Source organism: Pelodiscus sinensis, chromosome 11, assembly GCF_049634645.1.
Source record: "Pelodiscus sinensis isolate JC-2024 chromosome 11, ASM4963464v1, whole genome shotgun sequence".
NCBI lineage: Eukaryota > Metazoa > Chordata > Testudines > Trionychidae > Pelodiscus > Pelodiscus sinensis.
This window is the reverse complement of record NC_134721.1, coordinates 27,043,569-27,060,973: the sequence shown is the minus strand read 5'-3', so window position 1 is coordinate 27,060,973 and position 17,405 is coordinate 27,043,569. Positions and strand designations below refer to the sequence as shown.

Sequence of the window (17,405 nt, the reverse complement as noted above, 5' to 3'; positions counted from 1 at the left end):
GGAGGCGTGCAGGATGCGAGGCGGGGGGGGGGGGGGCAGCGGGCGTGGGGAGGCACTTTTCCTCTGCCCGGCAGCTCTGCGGGATCCCTGTCCCTGTGGCCAGCTGCTGCAGGCAGAGGCCAGTTGGAGCCGGCCGAAGAGGAGGAGGAGGTGGATTCTAGGACCCAGGTGAGCGAGCCCCGGGGACGCTGCTGCGCTCCGGGAGCCCGGCATGTATAGAGGGGAGGAGGGGCAGAGAGGCTGCTTTTGTCTGCTGTTCGGCAGCCTGTTGCTGGCAGGGGGGTGAGGGGGGCAGCAGGCGTGGGGAGGCACTTTTCCTCTGCCCGGCAGCTGTGCGGGACCCCAGTCGGAGCTGGCCCGAGGAGAAGGAGGATCCTAGGACCCAGGTGAGCGAGCCCCGGGAATGCTGCTGCGCATGTGCGGGAGTTGCCTCACCCCGTTCGTATCTAGGGATCCGACATAAGTCGGATCCACGTAAGTCGGGGACTGCCTGTAATTACATTTGTGCCAATCCTCTTTATTTTCTCAATTTTATTAAAACGTAAGGCTAGCACTTTCAACTCTGGGTGTCAAAAGTTAAGTTCTTGGGTCAAATTCTATGCCTTTGCCCAGGGCTTACCCATTAAAGTCAATATGGTTGCACAGGGTTTCAGTAATCACAGAATTCGGCCCCTAAATCCTTAACTCCATTCAGAGCCCCTTTCAGAAGTCAGCTCCTGAAAATCAGGCTATTTATTTAAGTGCCTACATATGGATTTATGTGCAGAACGTTAGATTAATTTTATGTTTGAAAATGTTTGCCTAAAATTTTATAATCTAGACTTCTGGAAATGTCAGTTAATCCTAATGTGCAATTATTATACACGTAGCTCTTTTTTCTCAGTAAATATTTACAAATGATGTATTGCATGAGTTTGTGATGAGGAACTTACCTTAAATATATTAAGATATTTTTAGCAAGAAAATCTAATATATTTGAGTGGGAAGTTCTGTATTCATTTTAATGATCAGAAACCTAAGAAATCAAATCAAATCTGTCTCTACTTTGAGTTTAGACAAGAACTAGAAACATTTTCAAAGCCACCATGTTCTTCCTACATAAAAACGTAAAGATACAGTCTAATAATTCAATATCCACATTTGCATTTGCAAAATCAATGGACTGTATTGCCAGGAAACAATAGAAGAAAACTATAGTCATTGTTGCTCAGTGACAATGTTAAACAACAAAACATTTTTCCAGTATCTCAAGATGACACACACATATTAAGTGAATGATCCTGTAAGAATATTTTAAATAAGATAGCTAGAACAGCAGTATTGTTATAAAAATGATTTAGAATAATTAACAATTGGTCCATTATGAACACTTCTCTTAACTGATTCCAAAGTCTCCTGTTTAGAGTATTTCATTTACCTATTTACAAGAAACAAACACATACCTCTCTTTTGCAACGACAATACCCAGTAGCTGGTCTTCAAGTCCCTCTGGTGTTATCATAAAGTTGAGTAAGGAAACTTTTGTAGCCAGTTCAGGCATGTAATGTGGATTTCTTAGTTTTGTTGTAATAAAAAATTTGAAATCATTGGAATACTCAATAATTGTCTCACCAAGCCGGATGCAATCCATGCCCCCTAAAGTTCAGAAGACAAAAATGTGTGCATGTGACTATTCTTTGTTAATAAATGCACATTTATTTTCATCATAAATAGATTACAGTGTTGTGTTGTAAAGAACCTGATGCAAAATCCTCCCTCTCTGTATATACTGTTTCCCTTGGTAATTACTTGGTAATTAATGTGAATATCCTGTGGCTGGGGCTGGATGGTAAAGGGCAATGCTCTTCAAAGGGGCTTTGGGGATAGGGGTGTACATATTGTTAACCTGCAAATCAAAATAGAAGAGAATGTGAGTTGCTGAAAGGCCGGCAGTATACAAGAGCTGATACTCAGATACCACAAGACAAACTCCCTCACACTAGAGGCAAGGTGACCCTCAATCCAGTGTGCCCCCAAAAACATCACAGTGTAAAATTTAAATATTTGCTTATTTAAATTATTTATGAAAAAATATTACTTTTGTGATCAAGTAACAAGCAAAAGTCTTGTCAAGAGCAAATCAAGTAGTAAGAGCTACAAACAAGGTGAATTCTGGCCCTATATAAGTCTATATTAAAACTGGCGAGGAGTCCTGTGGCACCTTATAGACTAACTGAAGTGTTGGAGCATAAGCTTTCATGGGCAAAGACCCACTTCATCAGATGCATGTAATGGAAATTTCCAGAGGCAGGTATAAATATGCAGGCCAGAATCAGGCTGGAGATGACGAGGTGGATCCAATCAGGGAGGATGAGGCCGACTTCTAGTAGCTGATCTGGAGGTGTGGATTCCAAGAGAGGAGAAGATGCTTTTGTAGTTAGTGACCCATTCACAGTCTTTGTTTAATCCTGAGTTGATTGTGTCAAACTTGAAGATGAACTGTAGCTCAGCAGTTTCTCTTTGAAGTCTGGTCCTGAAGTTTTTTTGCTGCAGGATGGCTACCTTTAGATCTGCAATTGTGTGTCCAGGGAGATTGAAGTGTTCCCCTACAGGTTTTTGTATGTTGCCATTCCTAATATCTGATTTGTCTCCATTGATTCTTTTACACAGGGACTGTCCAGTTTGGCTGATGTATATAGCAGTGGAGCATTGTTGGCACATGATGGCATATATTACGTTACTAGATGTGCAGGAGAATGAACCAGTGACAGTATGGCTGATCTGGTTAGGTCCTGTGATAGTGTTGCTGGTGTATATATGTGGGCAGAGTTGGTACCGAGGTTTGTTGCATGGATTGGTTCCTGAGTTAATTATGGTGCGGTGTGTAGTTGCTGGTGAGAATATGCTTCAGATTGGTGGGTTGTCTGTGGGCAAGGACTGGCCTGCCTCCCAAGGCCTGTGAGAGCGAGGGATCATTGTCCAGGATGGGTCGCAGATCACTAATGATGCATTGGAGAGGTTTTAGCTGAGGACTGTAGGTGATGGCCAATGGTGTTCTGTTTCTTTCTTTCATGGACTTGTCCCGTAGCAGGATGCTTCTGGGTACACGTCTGGCTCTGTCAATCTGTCTCCTCACTTCCTCGTGTGGGTATCGTAGTTTACAGAATGCTTGTTGAAGATCTCTGTCTGAGGGGTTAGAGCATATGCGGTTGTACCTCAGCTCAGGAAGGCCTCCGCGGGGCTCCCTGCTGCCCTGCTCCTTCTGCGGGCCGGAATGCCGCCCCTCGCAATGTGCCGTCCCAAGCATCTGTTTGGTTTGCTGGTGCCTGGAGCCAGCCCTGCGTGCGTGTCCATTACCTCATCCTCCTTAGCAGTGGCTTATGGTGGGAAGGTGTCCAACCGCAGAGTTAGGAGTAAGGCAGGCCTCTCCAGAAACCCTGTGAGCAGCAGTGCAAGGTTCCTTTGTGGCAATCCCCAGACTGAGAAGGCTGAGCAAGGAGCGTGCAAGCCCTTCACCGCCTCCCCCCATGCGTATGTAAGGAAAGTAATGGAACTCACCCGATGGGCCTTTCCTGCCGTCGTCCTATCCTTGGCCAACATTCTGGGAGGCGGGGTACCAGCTGCAGTGCTGGGACGACCTCCTGGCGGGCACTCCTCATGTCCATGCTTGGCTTCATCCTCCTCCTCCTGTACCTTCACGTCCCTGGCCATCTTCTTCAGGTGGCTCATGATGGGAATCTCCTGCCCTGAGTCCATGACAAAGGGGGGCACAGGACTACCCCTTTCCCAAGAAGTGATGGAGCTGCCCGTAGTAGAGGCAGATCTGGGGTGCTGCCCCTGAGCAGGCTGTGCTCCCTGGCCTTTGTGTAGGCCTGGAACAGTTCTTTGACCTTCATGTACACTTACTCCTGTGTGCATGCATGTGGTCCTTATAGCCCAGCCATCCAGCCATCTATGTCTGCATTCCTGCATCTGATGCAAAGGTCCCACTGGTTTTCCTCTTCACACCAGATCTCAAAGAGATCGAGGATATCCGCACCAGACCAGGATGGTGCCCTCCTATTTCAGCCCCGGACAGGGGCTTGAGAACTGCCTGAGGCAGTGCTGGCAGTTGTGGGGGGCTTGGCTGGAGCAGTGGGCTCACCATGGCAGCAGGGAAGGTTGTGCAGGGTCCTGCTGTCTGGCATGATGCAATCAGGGCCTGCTTCATGCCACAAGCCCTTTCCCTTCTGCCTGCAGCTTTAAAACCTGCAGAGGAAGGGGAACTATAGAGTTCTAATGTGTGTGGACAGAGTAGCTACCAGGGCAGCTATTTTGGAAAATAGCTATTTTGGAATAGGCGTTATTCCACTTAAAATGAGGGCTACAGAATCCGGAATGAGACGCCCGTTATTTCGATATTATTTTGAAATAATGAACATGCTGTATAGACGCTCACTTTAGTATTTTGAATAACGCTAATGTGTAGACATGCCCTAAAAAAGCAGAATATTCTCAGCGACAGACCATCCATTTCCTATCTTCTACTCAAATAGAGTGTGGATCTTTAAAGGGTGGCCACACAACCAGACATCTTCCTCTCATTCTTGGGAAGACTGCTCAGAGACTGACTCCTACTTCTTCAAAAATCAGAGGGTCTTAGCCCTGGCCTACTCTAGGGGGTTATTTCAAAATAACCCCCCTTAGGTCGAATTTGTAAGCAGAGCATCCACACTATCAAGTCCGTTATTTTGAAATAACAGGCAGCTTATTTAAAAATCTGTACTCTTGCTTTTCTTGGGGAATAATGCTAATTTCTAAATAACAGTGTGGATGCTCTGGTGCCATTATTTCAAAATAAATACTCCCCAGAGAAATTTGAACAAATTACTCCTCACTGCTTCCTGGGGCTCTAAGTCGAGGTAGTGTGTTCACATTAACAGAGCCTGCCTCGGACTAATTTCTAGGCTTCCCCATATTGTGCACATGCTATTTCAATTTTGTTTAATCGGGAGTTATTAATTTTAGTAATTTTGAAATAATTTCTTAGTGTAGACATGAACTTTGGGTGTCTACATTAGCCCCCTAGTTGGAAGTAGGGAGGCTAATGAGGGTGACCGAAACTGCAAGTGAAGCGTGGGATTTAAATATCCCACGCTTCATTAGCATGCTCCTGGGTGGTCGGAAATTGACTAGCCTGGAAGAACTGCCCGCGTCTACACGCAGCAGAGAAGGGCGATTCCAAAATAAACCCCTTACTTCGAATTACCAGTTAAACCTAAGGGGGTTTAATTAGGGGTCTATTGCAGACACACCCTTACAGAGCTCCAAAGCATGAGTTTCCTCCAGAGGAAAGTTCTGCATCCTTATCTCCAACAGCAAGTATCTTAGGAGATAAACCAGTTCACAGGCACCAGCTAGCTCTCTGTAGTAGAAGACTATGTTGAGTCCTGCTGTTTCAGTAATTAATGTCCACAGCACACAGTGCAGTTCTCAAACCCTAACATGTATGAGATTTGGGAATTCTCAGGTCTGCTGCAGTTAGAACAAGTCACATTCACTGTAAATTCATATGGTTTACAGGTAAGCAATATAAATTACTATGGTCGTTGAGCCTAATTATTAAAAAATGTATGACTATAACCACGGCTTAGGATGTTCCCAAGTAGCAATGTGTACCTTCATTTCTTCCCTCAATGCGCGTGCACACACACACACACACACACACACACACACACACACACATACTACATTGTGTATAAGTAATGGCACAGCCAGACAACCAGAATGGAGAGTCTAAATCTCATGCTGCAAGAAAAAGTGTAAGAGAAGGAAAAGCAGGGACGGAAAAAAGAAAGGCTCCTCAAGAAAGGGAGAGTGATATGACCCAGAAAGACAGACCACTCTCTTTTTCCTTAAACTGTTTTTTTAAATGAAGTTTACCATTCACACTATGCCATACAGGGTGCCATAAAAATATAAAAGGAAGGAATTAATAAGATACTTGGAGGCCTCATCTTCCCAGCCAAATCACTAGCAAAAAAAAAAAAAAAAAAAAACAGACCATTTCTACCATAACAAACTTAATCATAAAACAATTTTTTCATTTAGTTTTGAATAATTTTTGTTTCAATTTCTTTTTTGAGAACAAAACAAGAAAATTCAGTGTTCAAATCCCTCTACGCACTCTTTTTCTTTCACTTATTTACTTTTCACACCTTTTATCACTTGGAAAAGAATGGATGCTTTTTAAAAAGTAGATTCCCACTTTAAATCTGAATCTTTTCTTCATTGTGATTATTATATGACTTTGAGAGGCTAATACTTACATGAAAAATTGCAAGTTTTGTAAAATATCATGATAACTTTTCTTAACTAAAGATAAATTTAATGCAATACATAATATAGCCTGTTAAGTTAAAACATATTTTAAAATAAGATCTCTAGCCTTATGCAGTAGCTCTCCAGAAAAAAGATATCAGAGGGGTAACCGTGTTAGTCTGGATCTGCAAAAGCAACAAAGAGTCCCGTGGCACCTTACAGACTAACCGAAGTATTGGAGCATAAGCTTTCATGGGCAAAGCTCAACTTTGTCAGATGCATGGGGAGGAGCCGGTGGTCGTGGTACATGTAGGTACCAATGACATAGGGAAGGGTAGGAGAGATGTCCTGGAGGCCAAATTTAGGCTGCTAGGAAAGAGACTGAAATCCAGGACCTCTATGGTGGCATTCTTGGGAATGCTTCCAGTTCCACGTGCAGGGCCAGGTAGGCAGGCAGAGCTTCAGAGTCTCAATGCGTGGATGAGACGATGGTGTAGGGAAGAGCGGTTTAGATTTATTAGGAACTGGGGACACTTTTGGGAGAGGGGGAGCCTATACAGGAAGGATGGGCTCCACCTAAACCAGGGTGGAACCAGACTGCTGGCACTAAACATTAAAAAGGCTGTAGAGCAGTTTTTAAACTAAGAGATGGGGGAAAGCCGATTGGTGCGGAGATGCACGAAAATCGAAGGGAGACTCCTCTTAGAGGAGAATCCATTGATAGAGATTCTCTAAGCTACAGTCAGAAAGAGAGGAGGGGAGAGGGCAAACCATGGGCCAGAGCAGACACACAACCGCATACAAAGGAATCCAATGCACCAGGGAAGGGCAGACAAATAAGCAGTGGCAAATTTTTAAAGTGCTTGTACACAAATGCTAGGAGTCTGACTAATAAGATGGGTGAACTGGAGTACCAAGTATTAAATGAGGAGATTGACAAAATAGGCATTACTGAAACCTGGTGGAATGAGGAAAATCTGTGGGACACAATCATACCGGGATATAAAATATATAGAAAGGACAGAGCAGGCCGGGTGGGTGGCAGAGTGGCACTGTATGTGAAAGATAATGTAGAATCAAACGAAATAAAAATATTAAGTGAATCAACATGTTCAATAGAATCACTATGGATAGTAATTCCATGCTCCAATAATAAGAAATTAGCAGTAGGGATATATTACCGACCACCTGACCAGGACAGCGATACTGACATTGAAATGCTAAGGGAGATTAGAGAGGCTACCAAAATAAAGAACTCTATAATAATGGGGGATTTTAATTACCCCCATATTGACTGGATACATGTCACCTCAGGAAGAGAAGCAGAGATAAAATTTCTCAATGGCTTAAATGACTGCTTCTTAGAGCAGCTGGTGCAGGAACCCACAAGGGGAGAGGCAATTCTCAATTTAGTCTTGAGTGGAGAGCAGGATCAGGTCTAGGAGGTAACTATTACAGGACCACTTGGGAATAGTGACCATAATATAATAACATTCAACATTCCTGAGGTGGGAAGAACACTTCAGCAGTCCAGCACCCTGGCATTTAATTTCAAAAAGGGGAATTACACAAAAATGAGGAGGTTAGTTAAACAGAAATTAAAAGGCACAGTGACTAGAGCCAAATCCCTGAAAGCGGCATGGAAACTTTTTAAAGACACCATAAAAGAGGCCCAACTTAACTGTATACCCCAAATTCAAAAACATAGCAAGAGACCTAAAAAAGAGTCACCGTGGCTTAACCACCATGAAAAAGAAGCAGTGAGGGACAAAAAGGTATCTTTTAAGAAGTGGAAGTCCAATCCTAGTGAGATAAATAGAAAGGAACATAAACACTGTCAAATCAAGTGTAAAAATGTAATAAGAAAAGCAAAAAAAAGATTTTGAGGAACAGCTACCCAAAAACTCAAAAAGAAATAACAAAATGTTTTTTAAGTACATTAGAAGCAGAAAGCCTGCTAAAAAACCTGTGGGTCCCCTAGATGATCGAGTTATAAAAGGAGCAATCAAGGACGATAAAGCCATTGCGGAGAAACTAAATGATTTCTTTGCTTCAGTCTTCACGGCTGAGGACGTTGGGGAGATTCCTGAATCTGCACCATCCTTTGTGGGTGATGAATCTGAGGAACTGTCCCGGATTGAAGTGTCATTAGAGGAGGTTTTGGAACAAATAGAAAAACTTAATGTTAACAAATCTCTAGGACCGGATGGCATTCATCCAAGGGTTCTAAAAGAACTCAAATGGGAAATTGCTGAGCTATTATCTGTGGTTTGTAACCTATCCTTTAAATCGGCTTCCGTACCTAATGACTGGAAGGTAGCCAACGTGACACCAATATTTAAAAAGGGCTCTAGAGGCGATCCTGGCAATTACAGACCGGTAAGTCTAACTTCAGTACCGGGCAAATTAGTCGAAACAATAGTAAAGAATAAAATTTTGAAGCATGTAGAAAAACATAATTTGTTGGACAAAAGTCAACATGGTTTCTGTAAAGGGAAATCCTGTCTTACTAATCTATTAGAGTTCTTTGAAGGGGTTAACAAACATGCGGACAAGGGGGATCCAGTAGATATAGTATACTTGGATTTTCAGAAAGCCTTTGACAAGGTCCCTCACCAAAGGCTCTTGTGTAAATTACATGGCCATGGGATAAGAGGGAAGGTCCTTTCTTGGATTGAGAACTGGTTAAAAGACAGGAAACAAAGGGTAGGAATAAATGGTAAATTTTCAGATTGGAGAGGGGTAACTAGTGGTGTACCCCAAGGGTCAGTCCTGGGACCAATCCTTTTCAACTTATTCATAAATGATCTGGAGAAAGGGGTAAGTAGTGAGGTAGTAAAGTTTGCAGATGATGCCAAACAGTTTCGGATAGTCAAGACAGAAGCAGACTGCGAGGGACTCAAAGAAGATCTCACCAAACTGAGTGATTGGGCAACAAAATGGCAAATGAAATTTAATGTGGATAAGTGTAAAGTAATGCACATCGGGAAAAATAACCCCAACAACACATACAGTATGATGGGGCAAATTTGGCTACGACAAATCAGGAAAGAGATCTTGGAGTTATCGTGGACAGTTCTCTGAAAACTTCCACACAGTGTGCCACGGCGGTCAAAAAGGCAAATAGGATGCTAGGAATTATTAGGAAAGGGATAGAAAATAAGACCCAGAATATCTTACTGCCCCTGTATAAAACTATGGTACGCCCATATCTTGAATACTGTGTACAGATGTAGTCTCCTCACCTCAAAAAAGATACTTTGGCCTTGGAAAGGGTTCAGAAAAGGGCAACTAAAATGATTAGGGGTTTGGAACGGGTCCCATATGAGGAGAGGTTAAAGCGACAGGGACTTTTCAGTTTAGAAAAGAGGAGACTGAGGGGGGATATGATAGAGGTATATAAAATCATGAGTGGTGTAGAGAGGGCCGATAAAGAAACGTTATTTATTAGTTCCCTAAATAGAAGAACTAGAGGACACCACATTAAATTAATGGGTAGCAGGTTTAAAACGAATAAAAGAAAGTTCTTCTTCACACAGCGTGTAGTCAACCTGTGGAACTCCTTGCCAGAGGAGGCTGTGAAGCTAGGACTATAACAGAGTTTAAAGAGAAGCTAGATAATTTCATGGAAGTTAGGTCCATAAAAGGCTAGTAGCCAGGGGATAAAATGGTGTCCTTGGCCTCTGTCTGTCAGAGGCTGGAGAGGGATGGCAGGAGACAAATCACTTGATCATTGTCTTTGGTCCACCCTCTCTGGGGCACCTGGTGCTGGCCACTGTCGGTAGACAGGATACTGGGCTGGATGGACCTTTGGTCTGACCCATTACGGCCATTCTTATGTTCTTATGTTCATGCATCTGACTAAGTGGGTCTTTGCCCACAAAAGCTTATGCTCCAATACATCTGTTAGTCTATAAGGTGCCATGGGACTCCTTGTCGCTTTTGGAGAAAAAAGATATTCAGCTTCAGTGGGCATTTTACCTTTGAAAGTTCAAACATACCATATTTTACTATTTCACTGTGAAGTTTTCAAGTAAGAAAACTATGATATGACATTTGTACATTTTATTAAAAAGTAGAAATCAATTTAAGAAGGATGTTATCAAATTACCTTTCTCTGAACATAAGTAAAAGTATAGAAAGAAGAACATTATTAGCTGCTATAACAGATCATTAGATGAGTATTAATGTTGCATACTTTTGGGCTCATATCTAATTTTTCTTGTACCTTGTTTGAAAGTTTGTCTAAGCAGCAGGGGTTCCAGTGATGGATCTAGTTCTTCACCAACATTTTCTAGCAGAAGAGGAGTTCCAAACTGAATGCAGTTCTCCAATATTCTCATGTAATCTGTATCGGTGAACTTGATAACACTTAACTGGTTTTCTTTCTCGGAGTTCTTTATCCATTTATTGGCTTGACCCTGGGGATCAATCATTAATGGCCTAGAACATACAATACAAAGAACTTGTTCAATACCTACCTGACATTTGTAAATTTGAAATTATTTCTCCTGTGGTCTAGCTGGAAAAAACAATGATTATTATTTTAAGGGCTGAATATCCACTGGCTGAATATTTACAGCCAGTGGATTTATACAATTTGAACAGAAGTATCAGAATTCTTTTTAGAGTCACGAAGACTCTTATAATTCTTTTTAGAGTCATGAAGGTGCTTATTATTATTTTTTAAAACATAGGGCAGAATTCACAACTTTTTTGACAGCTTCACTTTATATCTCCTTTAGAATCCTGAATTTTTAGAATTTTCATTATATGTTAGTTTCGCAATATTTTTGGTTTTTTTTACAATAATTACCAGTAATTTGAGACAAATAGTGCTGAGATATTGAGGAATAATTGCTATCAGTTGGAACTATACTCACTTGCTATAACTGAAGACGTGGGTCTATGTTTGCAAGAAAGCAAAAGCTTTTAGAAAAAAGTTGTCAGGCATGTTTAGTGCACCCATAGATAGGCTGTCTGGTTACATGAGATTTGGTAGGCAGAAGTGGGTTAAACTTATCCTGTGAATCAGCGTCTGTACCAAATGATTAGAAAATAGCTAACATGATGCCAATATTTTAAAAAGGCTCTAGAGGTGACCCTGGCAATTACAGACCGATAAGTCTAACGTTAGTACTGGGCAAATTAGATGAAACTATAGTAAGGAATAAAATTATTAGACATGTAGATGAACAGAATTTGTTGGGGAAAAGTCAACATGGTTTCTGTAAAGGAAAATCATGCCTTACTAATCTACTAGAGTTCTCTGAGGGAGTCAACAAACATGTGGACAAGAGGGATCCAAAGGATATAGTGCACTTAGATTTCCAGAATGCCTTTGACAAGCTCCCTCACCAAAGGCTCTTAAAAGTAAAGTAAGTTGTCATGGGATAAGAGGGAAGGATCTTTCATGGATTGATAACTGGTTAAAAGACAGGAAACAAGGGTAGGAATAAACTGTAAGTTTTCAGAATGGAGAGAGGTAACAAGTGGTGTCCCCCAAGAGTCTGTCCTGGGACCAATCCTATTCAATTTATTTATGAATAATCTAGAGAAAAGGAGTAAACAGAGAGGTGGTAAAATTAGCAAATTATACTAACCTGCTCAAGATAATTAAGACCAAAGCAGACTGTGAAGAGCTTCAAAATTATCTCACCAAACTAAGAGTATGTCTATACTTGCTCCCTGTCTTGAGATAGTGATGCAAACATAGTGGTCCGAAATTGCTAATGAAGTGCGGGATTTAAATATCCCGCACTTAATTAGCATAATCACGTCCGGCCGCCATTTTGAAATTGCATTATTGCGAAATAAAACGCCCCATGTAGCAGCGTTATTGGAAAATAATGGATAATTTAGAAGCTAGTTTAATCATAATATAAAATTCAACAACTGCATTTAAAGATGAAAAAATTATCTGTTATATTCTGGAAGGAAAACTTTCAACCATTAGAAAACATTGGATCGAATACTGTGAGAAACAGAGCCCCCTTAAGTTGCACTGATGGGGTTGGGAGGAAAAAGGTATTCAACACTTTTCTGGGATCAGTCACACTATTTCTAGTATCTAAACTAAATTTCATTTAGTCTGAAATCTCAGTTTGTTTTAGAAAATTATTAGCTTCTTTGCTACCTACCATCGCCTGGAGTTGTCAACAATCACACCATTATCAACTGAAAAGTTATCTGTTGGTAATCCAGCAATATTCCAGGCTCTGATTTTTATTGGATCACCCAGGGTCTTACATAAAGAGAAATTCTCAGAACAAGGGATATTCTTTTCCTGCAAGAAAAAAATAAATCTTCATTTTTATTTCTCTAATTTTTGTTGAAATATTGTTTCAGATAAAAACATTAATTTATTTGTAACTTGCTTTAATACTGGCTTTTGATCAAGGATAGAAACCCATGGGAGAAAAGTTCACTTCTGCAGAAAATGGAAAGATTTTTCCCAATTTGGCAGAAACTTTTTGCTGAGATTTTGTGGGACTTTTCTCAATTTTTTTCTAGTTCTGAAAGTTTTCTTTTTTACCCTTTTGTAATATGCTATGTGATGATAAATTTACTATGGTGTAATGGGAAAAACAGAACCATATGGAAATCCTTAAATTGCAAGGACATGTTCCAAACTTCTGATTATTTTTTCTGTAATTCCACTTCCAATTCACTCAATTCAGTCAATTACTCTAGATTTACAGAAGAATAAGTCAGCAAAATTTAGACCACTGACTTTAATACAAGTTTTCACTGAGTAGACACAAAATAAAAATGAAAAATTTCAGGATTTGGTTCACAGATTTAAAGCATTTTGGGATGAAAGATACTATTTCAATCTGAGATAACCTTTCTAACCTTGCACAACTTGCTCCAGTCTTTAGTACATTCTTGTCGAAAGGCACTAGTGAAAGCACCCAAATAAGCTATCACTCCAGCTGATATCAGAACATCTCCTGTCAAATTATCATATGTATTTTGAAGATCATTTGCAGCATTACACCATCTATAGATAAACAAAGTTACCACATAAAAAAGTTAAAACAGCTATATAGTAACAGAGTACATCATCAACACAAGAAGTGTTTTTCCATTTTTGTTAAAGGTGAACAGCAAAGGAATAATGAAAACATTGTGTTTGTGACCTTAAATGTTGCTTTGAAGTCTGTCTGTCTAAGTGTTTTGATGAATATTTATTACATCACCATATTCGGTCTTTTGACAATCTTTGAAGGATCTGATTGCCCCAGTCCCCAAATGAGGATACAGGGATGCAAAAGTTTAAGGCTCAGCGAACTAAAGCTCAGGTCTGGTCTCTATATTTTGATGCACGTATGAATGATTATTGTATTTGCATCTGACCTTGATTTTTCTCCACCAAGTCCTCCAATCAGCTTCTCTGCTCTTTCTAGTTTCTTAGCACACAGATCCACCTGGAATTCTAGACGAGCCTTTTCTTCAGTTTTCTCAACAAAGGTTTGTTGCAATTTTGCCAAATGATGCTCTACTTCTGCAAGTTCAGCTCTCTTCTGATTCAGTAATGCCATAGTTTCTGCTAAAGACTGCTGGGCCTCCCCTAGACGGGCTTTCTTGGGAGCAACCACCTAGTCAATTACAATTAATACAGGAATGCTAAATCCATATATTATAGGTTTCTGATACATATAGAATTTTATACAACACATTGGAATGGTATTACAATGTTAAGGAAGAGAAAATTTTATAATATTAATATGTGGAAAGAAGCCATAGTGATAAGTAGGAAAGGGGGTCCTAATATACTAAATACAGTCTCTTTTTTGAGAATGAAGCTTAGAAAACATAGCCAATTAATAATGAATATTCATTCTAAATTACTTGAATAAAATTATTATATTAAATTAAGAAATGAATTTGCATTACCAAGGTAGCAAGTATACTGTATTGACGCCTGCCATAAACTTGGACCCAATATTGGACACCATACATTATTATTATAGCAGCAATGTTAGTGCCATTGATAATAAAAATTACTGCTGTAAAACAGACAAGAACTAAAGCAGACAGAATTATTTTATTCTCCCTTTTCTCTAATTTAATAATTAAAACTACAAAAAAGAACAATACACAAATCCTCAAAACATTATTGGTCCAAAGTACCATCCACTGGTTAAAAAAATTACTCGATTTATAATTTGAATTTCAATAGCCATACACAGATAGCAATTTAGATTATATCATCTGAAAAAAAAGAACACAAATATTTTCTCACGGTATTCTAGCAGAATGAACATATTTCTGATCCATTTAGCATTGTGTGTACCCTATGGTAGAAATTCTTAAATTATTTAATTCTTTGGATTTCTGTGTAAGAGACAGTCTCTTGCATAAACTCTCTTTCTGTCTTGTCTCCATTTAACAAACATATGGACCACCCGGATCACAAATTTAGATATCCTCTTTCATGGTATAAGCAGTAAATCAAATTATCGTTATAGTTTCCAACAGACTTTATAATACTTCATTTTAATTTGTATGCTGCTTCAGTAAAAACATATCTGCATCAAATCTAACTTATTTTCATCTTCACAGATAGTTTACAAGAGATTCATTTATTCAGTGCTCTGTTAAATTTGAAAATAATTATCCTAATATTTTCCAGTGAAGAACCTTGCATTTCAGTTTAACTGCAAACTTACTAAATAATTTAGGCTATATCTACACAACAACGTTTTGCTGACAAAACTAATGTCGACAACCAAAAATCGACAAAATAAAAATCATCAGAGTGTTCAGTCTTGCGCTTTCTGTCAACAGATCATGTACTCATTGGAGGCATCATCATAGATAGTATGAGCAATGCACTGTGGGTATGTATGTATCCCACAGCTGATACCTGCACTTCTTAGGATTCCTTCCGAGTTCTCCCACAGCATTTTCAGCTGCTGTGAGCAGTATCATGAATAGCTCTATGAGCACTTCATGTGGAGAAATGTCAAAGCAGCACAGCATCTATCCTCCTCCCCCTGCAGCAGCAGTCTGCCTGATGCTGTGTTCCTAGTATATGGCAAAATAGGAGCACTCCAATGGTTTGTTCTTTGTTCCTCAAATGGAGCAGATTATTCAGCTGTCACTTTCTGGAGCTTTGAAAGGGGAGGGGTACAGGCCTGCAGGCAGCAGAGATCAAAACAAAGTTATCTAGGCAGGCATTGTGGGATACTGATGAAAGCCAGTTCCGTCAACAAAATAAACAGCAGAATCTACACTGACTCTTTGTTGACAATACAAGGAGAGGGAAAAGAAAAAAAAATCTCTCATAGGAATAAAGTTTTTGGTCACCAAAACGGGGTGTTCTTCCCAACAAAAGTTATATTGCAGTGTGAATACTCTCACTGTTTTGTCGGCAAAAAGTAGTTTTTGGTGACAAAACTTGTTAGAATAGACAAAGCCTTAGTCTTTTAGTCCTCATGTGTATGTAGTTTCACTGAAGTCAGCTGAAGTTTGCACGATTGAGATCACAATCAAAACATACCTTAGCAACTCTGTCATACACTTCCATAGCCATAATCCATTTACACAAACCCTCGGCTGCTGACGATGCTTTAGCCACTTTAGGTGGATCAAACTCAGGATTAGTCAGATATTCAGAACGAATCTTCTGCATGACAGCCACCTACATGAGATAAAAACATTACAGCCAAAGGAAAACTTAGTTTATCTAAGGCCCAGTTTTGCCACCTTTATTCACGGCTGAACAGTGCCTTAACTCCACAAGCTGATCAACGGAAATCACTAAGGAATTATTCAATATGAATAACTGTAACTGAATCCAGCTCTAATTTATTTCTCTGATTTTCTCAGTGTCTACACTCTACAGGTTGTACTTCCCTTAACTGGGACTCCCTGGTCCGGCAACATCTGTGGTCTGGCATGATTTAAGACTCTACTGAATTAAGACTGCATCTTCAACCAGAATACGTGACTGAATTATACTGCCTGTGCCTAATTCTGGGCCCAATTTTGTGAGGTACTAAGTATTCAGCAACTTGCAAAAGATCAGGCCCATAGATAATAAGTTCCCAGAAGGCACCGGTCACTTCTGTATATTGCACCATTGTACATCTTGGGCATGTAATCATACCATGCTATCCATCATGTCAGATTTCATCTATTTTCCAGATAAACTGGTTTAATGAAATAAAAAAAATCTGACATTTAGTCCTTTCAAAAATAAATAAAATGTATTATGTCAGATCTGATTTTATCATAGCTTCTCTGGAAAGCACACAGGAACTGATTTAGTAAAGTGGATACAAGGAGATGTTACTTACATATTTTTTAGTTATCTAAATCTAAATACAGAACTATTTATTCAGGCAGCTAGCTGACAGAGATACAGATACACCATACAAGGTTCCTAATGAGGGAAAGGGTCATCTTTACTCATCTGCAGAATATGCAGTTACATAGGGCACCCAAATATTCGGGGCACCACTGGGTCCTAATGTTCCACCAGCTGACGCTTCCTATTCCTGTTCTGTGGCTCTGTTTCCTCCAGAAAGGATCTAGTTAACTTAAAGTAAAAAGCCTGCCAGACCTATTAGCAGAATATTGAATATGTGAAAGAGCTATTCAAGTGGTAATGAAGCCATTGAACAGACATTCACCAACCCCAGGAATATACTGTCAGTTTCTGAATATACTGTAGTCGCCTACGGGACCTACGTTTAAAATGTGCTTTAAAAATATTTCTTTAGTGTGCTGATGAAGATTATAAAATCACATCTCTAAAACATCACCTCCTCCCTTGGCTGCCATCAGGCAAAGGGGCACCAGTTTAATAGTGAAGAGTAGGGCCCTATAAATCATAAGGATGGCCCGGCTGAGGGATAACTCTAAATCTTGCTAGACCATCATTGGAGGTAGGAGCTACTGAAAGGCTATGTTGAAACGCTGTATTTCCTGTCTGCCCTGGCTATGCACCTCTTCTTGATCAGGGTCATTCACTTCTCAAACTTCACTCCTAAAAGCCCTTAGAACAACTGAGGTTGCAAGCTTGTTTGCTGACACAATTACCTCTTCCTCATGCAGGTTATTTCCATGAAAGCCCTATGTGAATTTACCCTTTGGTGTAATATCTTTTCTCTATA

The 17,405-nt window shown here is 40.1% G+C and overlaps 1 protein-coding gene and 1 long non-coding RNA gene across 5 annotated transcripts in view; one reads left to right on the top strand and one right to left on the bottom strand.

Moving 5' to 3' along the window:
* The window catches only part of DNAH12 (dynein axonemal heavy chain 12), a 235,540-nt gene that overhangs the window by 41,826 nt on the left and 176,309 nt on the right, over window positions 1–17,405 (bottom strand). The window contains exons 52-57 of the mRNA XM_014577420.3: window positions 15,788–15,928; window positions 13,639–13,880; window positions 13,135–13,282; window positions 12,420–12,565; window positions 10,508–10,722; window positions 1,443–1,635 (exon numbers count right to left, since the gene is read on the bottom strand). Of these exons, the coding sequence (XP_014432906.2) occupies window positions 1,443–1,635; window positions 10,508–10,722; window positions 12,420–12,565; window positions 13,135–13,282; window positions 13,639–13,880; window positions 15,788–15,928 (1,085 nt within the window). The remainder of the gene's footprint in view (window positions 1–1,442; window positions 1,636–10,507; window positions 10,723–12,419; window positions 12,566–13,134; window positions 13,283–13,638; window positions 13,881–15,787; window positions 15,929–17,405) is intronic.
* The window catches only part of LOC102456486 (uncharacterized), a 41,749-nt gene continuing 24,372 nt past the window's right edge, over window positions 29–17,405 (top strand). Inside the window, exons 1-3 of one of the 4 annotated variants that reach the window (XR_012906489.1) lie at window positions 29–168; window positions 13,689–13,752; window positions 16,117–16,282. This is a non-coding gene — a long non-coding RNA (uncharacterized LOC102456486). The other 3 variants (XR_012906488.1, XR_012906490.1, XR_012906487.1) reach the window with 3 other exon arrangements.